The sequence below is a fragment of the Scleropages formosus genome, chromosome 2 (genome assembly GCF_900964775.1).
Source record: "Scleropages formosus chromosome 2, fSclFor1.1, whole genome shotgun sequence".
Taxonomy (NCBI): domain Eukaryota; kingdom Metazoa; phylum Chordata; class Actinopteri; order Osteoglossiformes; family Osteoglossidae; genus Scleropages; species Scleropages formosus.
Window position 1 is genome coordinate 14,687,646 of NC_041807.1, and position 8,723 is coordinate 14,696,368.

At 49.0% G+C, this 8,723-nt stretch overlaps 1 protein-coding gene across 2 annotated transcripts in view; it reads right to left on the reverse strand.

Annotated features, from left to right (window-relative positions):
• LOC108931542 (tyrosine-protein phosphatase non-receptor type 12-like) overlaps positions 1 to 8,459 on the reverse strand; it is a 26,316-nt gene extending 17,857 nt beyond the window's left edge. The window contains exon 1 of one of the 2 annotated variants that reach the window (XM_018747347.2): positions 8,053 to 8,459. In XM_018747347.2, the coding sequence (XP_018602863.1) occupies positions 8,053 to 8,151 (99 nt within the window). In that variant the 5' untranslated portion in view covers positions 8,152 to 8,459. The remainder of the gene's footprint in view (positions 1 to 8,052) is intronic. The other variant, XM_029246290.1, reaches the window with a different exon arrangement.
• Between the last annotated feature and the right edge of the window lie 264 nt (positions 8,460 to 8,723).

The following is an 8,723-nucleotide window of genomic DNA, read 5'->3' on the forward strand; positions in this document are numbered from 1 at the left end:
TAAATCATTGTAAGCAGCTTAATACACACACCTAACCTTTTAAGTAACACTGGAAAATAGTGTCAGATAAGTAATTTATCTGAATGAGTAGTAAATGCAAAACATAACCTGTGATCACACCAAGTTTGTACAATTTTGCTGTATATTTTTTGCAATGATCAGAAACTTTTTTTTTTTTTCCCCCTGCTGCGTTTCCTCCTCTGCAGACAGATGACTGACCAACTGTGACACTGACAGCCACTCTTCCACAAGGCCACCTTTGGCCCCATTGAGATTTACCCAGCATGCACTGAGATGCAGCCCCAAAGGTGCGACATGGGTGGAACAGAATGACAATCAAAATGGACACATTCGGTTGGGGTTGTAGTCGTTGGATCTGATGGAGAGCATGCATCGCGATCGCTGCCTTGTGACTGTGCAGCAAAGAAACCGAACTCAACACCAAGCCACATGGAGCCATTCTGGCTCAGTACTCAACAGTTCGCCAACGATCAATAAACAGGGCTTGAACACACATTTGCCCCTCTGCTTAAGAACTTCAAAAAAAAACACTATCGTCTCCAGCCATTCTCCGTGTCAGCTTGTCCGTTCATATGCAGGAGGAACCTTAAGCATGGGATAGGTTCATCTCCTAGATTCACCCACCCACCCACCCGATCTCACCAACCCAAGCCCTCAACTCCCCAGATCCAGCCGAGATGAACGGAGGCGGCAACCCGCGAATCACGTTCATCAAGAATCCACAGCGGAGAAGCTTCCACTATCGGGAAGGAGCGAGAAGACTGACAGAGATCCCACGCAGTATCCGATCCTCTCGCATCAGCAGTCGCACGCGTTCTCCCGCTTTCCCTTCATGATTAAAGTTAGGCCGCAAGTATCGTGCAGGTCGCCGTGTGGCATCTCCATGGAAATTGCGAGGGGAGGAGGCAGGATGTGGCACCTTGTGTACATACCACCAGTGCCCACGAGCGACACACAACAGGGCCCACACAGCACAGAGCGCGCGCGCGCACAGAAATAGGTCACCCTGCTCTGCCATCTACCCCTCGCTGCACTACAGCAGCACTCAAACAAACAGAGCTGCACTGATTGTCAGCCAGTAACATCCACACGATTATGGTAATAATGTCGCCCCCTCACACACACATCCGCAAAAAAATTCCCGAAAAAAAAGGTGGGGGACTGCCCACTGAGACCCGCCCACTTCGAGAGAAGTGCCAAGAGCTCTGCCGACTGACGGAAGAAGTGGGGAGATGGGCTGAGGAGGGAGATGTGTGCTGAGAGAAAGGTTTACCGCGCATCACTCCCCTGCTCCTTACTGTATTGTTCTGTACTTTTTTTTTTTACTGAAATAGTGTAAAATTTTACACAGATTGTCAGAGCTTCACATTTTTACAGAACCAACCAAGACTAAGCGGCACTCAAGCATCCAACATCCCAGCGGGACGAGAACCTGCAGTCTTTCCGATCAGAAGCGGTGTTTAACAGTTCCTCTTAACCATCTTTCCTCACCGACACCAGAGTCTCTGGAGGTTGTGGGTGTGCAAAGAGTCATGGAGGCCATGTGAAAAACAACCCGCTCCACAATAGATGGTTCCGCCCCATTCTGAGGCCGAGTAACAGGCTGAACCATAGAGCGCAGCGACTCAACTAAAGGAGTCGGTCTGCAGAGCACCACGTTCTGCGGTGTGGTAACCACCGCCGTGGTGACACAACAGTACTGGGAGGAACTGGTGAAAAAGCCCAGGAGGATGCGAACAGCTGTTGTACAACTGCTGCTTTGTGTGACAGCTGCTGCTGTTAATGAACAAGGCACTTAACCTGAACTGTTCCAGCAAAGAGTAAAAACGGTGTAAAAACTAATTCAAGACACTTTAAATGGAAAATGTCAGGAGGCACAAATGTTATACTTAGGTGTTTCAGTAACATGCTTGAGCGGGATTTCAGGCTCAGGATGTCATCTGCAAGGACCCGAGGTAGGAAGCCCAAACTAAACACTCGTGGAAAGGAGGTCGGGGCACCCCAGTGATCGACAGGCGAGGTAAGCCAGTCGGCCAACTGTTGCCCCTTCTCTCCAGTGAACTTTGTCAAAGCTCCGCTTCCCCTCAACCCCCGGCTGCGCATCAGAGCAGAACCCCCCCACCCACCCGAGGCCTGTAAACCACAACCACAGTGGCTGCCTCCAGCTCTCAGGTACACCTCTCTTTGATGCAGAACACAGAAGAACCTCACCGCTAAACATCTCATTTTTGCCATTTTCCAAATACAGATGTCCACGTTTTCGCTTCTCATTTTTGGCAAGTCACATTTTGTAGCGGTGACTGTGTTGGAAAGTATAAGAAAGTCTAAATCACATTAGAATAGCATGAAAGACCTAGAAATTCTATGTGTTCGTAATGAAACGGGTGCGTGTACACTATCTAACAGGACTGCACTGTTTCTCTGCCCGTTACGTACCACGTAGTTCAGTTTCCCTGCTACGTGCCATTTCATTTTACAGCTTTGTCTATAGACTGTGTGAAGTGTTGCGTTTCCTGACTAACGGTGGGTATGGATCGTGAATTGTGAGTTTCTTACAAAGAATTAGATGTCAAAGAAAGCAACGGACTGCAGTTGGTAACATCTATTAATGCTTCCTCAATGTGGTACCATGTGGACTGTACTAATATGGTGTATTTTTCACTTCTTGTAATTCACTAGACACTTATGACATGGTACAGTATCTAAAATATTACAGCTTGTGTTCCTCCTGTAGAAATCATCTAATATCCTTTTAAAAATCGCAAGTCCTGAGGAGGGCTGCACTGGCAGCAGGTGGAGCAGGAATAACCATACTGCCCTTCTGCAGAAAGTCCTCAACTCATCCTGGAGGACCCCAAGAATTTCCCGGGGAGATGGAAGAGCTAATCTCTCCAGAATGTCCGGGGTCTGCGGAGGGACGTCCTATCGTGGGCGATGCACGTCTCGCACGAGGCTCCTGGAGGGCTTTCTTAATGAACAGTAAAACCAACCATACTGGTTCCTCAACCCCGAAGGCTTCTGTGACCACTGAGCTCCACATGCTGTCTCAAAGCGTGAGCCCTGCCACCCTGCGAAAGAATCTCCTTTCCGTCACCTGAAACCATGAGCTTGCTCTTTTAGGCACTTGCCAAAGCTTGCGATTGTAGGTGAGGATGTAGACTGAGCACTAAACTGCAAGATTTGTCCAAGGACTCAGCTCCTGGTTCCCCATAACAGTCCCATATACAGCGTTTCTAACATCACAGCGGCTGCACTGAGCCACTCGTCAATCTCGCGACCCCCCCCCCCCCCCCCCCCATTCTTCTTTCATCATCAGTTAATTGTGGAAAATAATCAGTATGGTCACGAGTCAACCTCCTGTGTTCCGATCAGCACATCTGTACAGTTATCAAATTTCATCATTCCTAACACTATACTCACAGCTGGCAACTTTGAAAATTCCTTGAGCTAAGATGTCAAAAAATGACATAAGCATGTCGCTCTTTCCCCAGGCACTCTGACCAAGTTTCATCGGCAAACTGCCAAAGAGGCATGAGTAATCACTTCTATGAGAATAGCAGGAAATTACTGCTGAATCAGAGTCATTTTGATTCAGTGCAGTGGTGAAACACCTGAGCGAGGCCAGGACAGAAGTGGTGGTAATGTTCTTACAGAGACGCTGGGGCATGAAGGTGTCCTTTTTAGGGAACAGTGCAGCAGGTTCTTTTGAGAAGCAGATTTTCAGATGGAATAAGACCTCTGGGACCGGGCCTTCCCTTCCGCCACAGATGTTTGCATTGACTTGGTACCTGTTGGGCCAGCTGCAGTGGTGGTGGGGTATGAATGGAGGGCCACTAGATGGATAGCTGCGGGTTTGGGTAGGAAGGAGGGGGGCGTTTAGCCAGGCCAGAGGAAACACCTGAGGAAAGCTGATGACTCAGGGTCGGGTGGAACCAGCCATTCAGTAGGTCCTCTGGGGTCACCATGGAAGCTAGCTGACCACTTCCTGTTGCCGTTCGCTCATTTCCTTTAGCTGTCCACCCACTTCCTGTAGCCTGGCACCCAATTCCTGTAGCCTGTAGACCAATAGGACTGCCTTCCAGCAGTGCTACCTCAAAATGGAAACAACCTGTGATAAAATGCAACACATGTGCGCGCGCGCGCACGCACACACACAAACATTTTCAAGTCAGTCAATAAAACTACCACTCCAAATTGTCCTTTCCCTTTTCTCTGACCAAAAGTCTAACCCATGGTGCAGAGGACCTTGCTATGTCACAGGGGGGGGGCAACTTCCACAAACCATAGAAATAATGAAGTACTTAAAACAACTCACTAGATACACTCTAGGTAAAAACAGTGGCATGTTTCATTCATGAGTGAACGACTAAAGGCGGAAAATTTAAACCAACCGCCCTGTACCCTGCTTGAAGTACGTAGCAAAGAATGCCACAGAATCCTTGTGCATGTCTTTATGTCGCTTTAAAGCAAAAATACAGGAAAAAAGGAAGTGCAGAAAACAGAATTTACTGTGGAGCTTGCAGACTTCCTCCTTGTTGCCCACGAACTCGGACTCAGCTCTTTGGTCAGGCTGAACACATGACCCAAACACCTGACCCAGGCCGACCAAACCTGCTGAGACTGAACCCGAAAGTAAACAGAACCTGAACTCAAGTCACAAACACAAGAAGCACCTATATATTTCCTCTTCGGCCCAGTCAGTCTCACAAAGTAAATATAATAATAAAAAAAATCCGCAACGCCGGTTCGGCAGCCTTTGTTAAAGGTGTCCTATAAGGCTCCGTGGAGTGTCTCGAGATTGCTGCACAGCAGAGTAGCCATTGTTTCGCTGTCTTCTGAGCTGAATAAGAAGCGACAGTCCAGTGAGATACACACCCACGAGCTCTTCAACGGTGCGACCAGCAAAGAGGAGGCCGGCTGCCAGAGGAGTGCGAGTTATTGCCGCTACATGAGTGCTACTGCAGCCACTGCGGAAACCCAGCATTGCTCCAGCCATCACGACAGGGACACCCAAAATAGACCATTCCCTGCAAAGTTCGCTTCGTGTGGTTTCTGGTGCAAGGGTTCTCATGGGTTTGCAATATTATTTTTTTGCAATCATTTGCAAATTTATTACAAAACGCTGCAGTGGATGATCTTGGGGTGGATTCCAGGCTCATAGCCAGCAGAGCAGAGAGGAGAGTGTCATACAGCCATGTGTGAGCTCAGTGCTCAGAGACAACAGGGGCAAGTGGGCCTGGCTCTGACTTTGCCCCCAGGGGTGAAAAATCCCAGCCTCCCAAAAAACGCAGACACATGGAGTTAATGCAGACAGGAAGAGGATGGAAGACGTTGCCATGGATATTAAACTCAACTTCTCGCAAAAATACTGCAGATTCGGGCTGAAGTAGTGGAATTGCACTGATCCCCTTCAATAAGGCAGTTACATATTTATTAGGTTTTAGCGTGTGTGACCAGCTTTAATGGCTTTCGCGCGCATGTGTACATATATATGTAGTATCGGACAAGCAACTGCTGATTTGCAGCTGAGTGCGCCAAACTTTAAGAGGGTATTTCTATGCAAGACAATATCACTTAGAAAGTTTCTGATACATACAGCCAGTAATTTCCCACAAATCTGTTTAGACTCGCAGCAGCTCTATCAAAAACATCAAGGGCAAAAAAAAAAGGGGGGAAAAAAAAGCACACCAATTTCAAATGGACATACAATTTGCCCATCACACCCATTACTCCAGTACTAACATACACCTACACTTTAACCTACAGCATACTTTTCACATTGTTATCCATCAGAATTGTCCAAAGGTTATTCATGGGAATTTCACACGTAGGGTAAATTGTGTTAATTTCAAGTTCAAGGTTTATTGTCATAATAACCACCATGAAATTCTTGAGTGCTTTTCCACAGACTATGAACAAAAAACAATAGCTAACTGCACAAAAACGAAACAATAAATAATGCCAATAACAAGAACAAAAAAAAAAAAAAAAAAAAAAAAAAAAAAAATTTCCTGCAGGGATTAGTACAGTACTACTTAATCCGTTTCATTCCGGGCATTTACGAACAAGAACGAATTACAAGCGAGATATAAGTAGTCATTTAAGTACTTAAACATATCTTGTTGCCCATGTCGTGCTGGATCCCAGTCCACCACGACGAAAAGAAGCGGGCACTTGGGCCTTTGCTTTGTACGCGGTCCGTATGAACCGCGCGGAAGGCGGCTACGTGTTAACACAACACATCGGCGAACTACTAGGATTACAGAACATTTGTTTTTTCACGTCGTCTATTTCGTTACTGAAGTTTTCGGGACCACCATGGCATGAAAATGTTAATTCGCTTTCCGAAAGTGGTACTGCCGGTGCGGAGTCGAACGTTAGTTTTTCGGTGGGCTCCCTCACGGAGTGACTGGTGGACGGCGAGGTGGAAGGCCACCGCAAACTGAAAGATCCCGTGTGTAATAATGGCTGTAGCCTACGGCCTTGTTCTTTCTCTCTGTGTGTGTGTGTGTGTGTGTGTGTGTGTGTGTGTGTGTGCGTGCGCGCGCGCGCCCGTGCGGGGTTGAGAAACCACAGCGTCACTCCAGAGTTACAGGTACACATTATGAAAGGAGTGTGTCGCAACTTCAAAAATACATCAAAAATTTTTTTCCATGACGGTGGGCAGCACGAGCCCCGCTGCTTGCGCCCACAGCCGCCGAATCCGTACAAGACGAAGCAGGACGAGGCGCTGCGCAACCGCTCCAATCCCATCCGGCGACGACGTGAGAGGCGGCGAACGCGCGCGGCTTGGCACCGCTCCTAGCGCGAGAGCTGTGGGTTAGCGGTTCCTTGCGCAACATCCGCCAAGTGCCCCACAGCCGCGTACATGGACTTCACTGACGACCAGCGCCGTCCGGTCCAGTAACGAGCCGCCGCGCCGGGGTTGCGCGACACCTACACTCAGTGTGGACACAGCACAGCTTCCCCAAAAAAAGCATACAGGGAAAGAATGGGTCACCATCATAAAGTAGTGCCCGGCCGGGAAGGGTCTACTGCGACCACTAACGCACAATGACTGAGCGGCCATTAACGGAAAAAAAACACAGGAATGTGTTCATGAGACTGAGGCTGACTTCCAGTTTTGCTACATAATACATCGCGGATAAAAACTGTCATTTTCCACAACACGGGGGCTAACTATCTGGACCTGTCTGTCAAGGGGGTAGTACAACCGTGCCCAGTTACACACGCCGTAGTGAAGTTACTACACTGACACAAACCACGGGGATAAAAGGGGGAACGTGACGTATCCCCATCTGATACAAGCCCGACCAAACCCAGTATGCGTGTATCACTCCTGAGTACTATTGCTATTTATTGCTGGTTACCCGAATACCCGAGGGCTTGATACGCCCCATATGATACACACAGCACCGAGTACCGAAACAGATCAACAGATGCTAAACCCCGAGATACCTGGAAAGACACACTCTGTCACCGCCGTGTTCATGTGAGCAGTTTGTCAGAGCTGTTTGTTTCACACGAGCGGGGGGACAGTAGTGAGTAGTAAAACCGCACATTCGTTCGCCCCCCCGTCCCCTCCGGATCTACGGACGCGAGACGGTGGGAACAGACTTGACTCAGTACAGAGCAGCGTGTCCTGAGCGCTGACGGCACACTGCGTTCCGGGAGAGCCGGCTAGGTTCACAATCGCCCAGCCTGTTCCCTGAGCCTGTCTCGCCCACCAGTCGGGGCACGAAAAAACCCCGTAGCCTAGGCTAGCACAGTTAACACACCACCAGGGCCGGACCGCAGGAACGGCGGACGGATGAGGGCGAAGCTCATCATCATGCTGGGAAACAGCAGTGTTAGGCCGCACTGAGCAGGGAGGAGAGAAGGGCGGTCTCCAGCACCCGGGGAGAGCTATTGTTACACCGGCTGAAAGTGATACACTGTGTCACAGTGTGTGTGTGTCCGCAGTCACGATACAGGTACGTTAGCGATATAAATCTGTGTCCAGAAGTGGCGGCTCGGCCGTTCGGCTCTCACCATGAAGTCGCTGCCGAAGTTGTCCTCTCCTTTCTGGTCCCCGGCTCGCATGGCCTGAACCCCCTGGATGAACTTCCGCAGGATACTGGCCTGATCCATCCTTTGAGCCCACCGTCCTGCCCGCGGCAGCCCGAGCTGTTCGAACAGGTCCGAAAGAAACAAGAGGGCAGCAGCGCTGGATATTTAAAGTTCTTCTCACATCCACAGACGATCACTTCCATGTGTCCATCGCCCCCCGTTCGTATGTCAGCGGACGACGAAACAACCCCCTTTACTTTTCGCGTTCTTTTCTTTACTCTTACATACATGAAATCGTTTAAAAATCATAAAACCACTTCGGTCTGCTTGCTTCTGTTAGTCCATATTCTCAGATTTGCTCAAGGTTCAGTAGACAGACAGACCGCCCCATGACCGCTGCGGAGCGATGCCACGCCCTATACGAAAGCCTCATGTCAATTGGATAAGGGTGTGATAATTCTGTGACGTGATTGGCCGAAAACTCGTCTCGTTCGAGCGTGGCGGTCCACCTCTTTTAAAGGGAACGTGAACCCGAATTCTGGACGCTGATCATGGACGCTGCGTTGATGTAGGACCATGGAGGCCGTCAAGCTTGTGTCATTGTGGTCCACCTAAAATAAAGGTGTGGAACAAGAAAACAAAGAATCAAGACA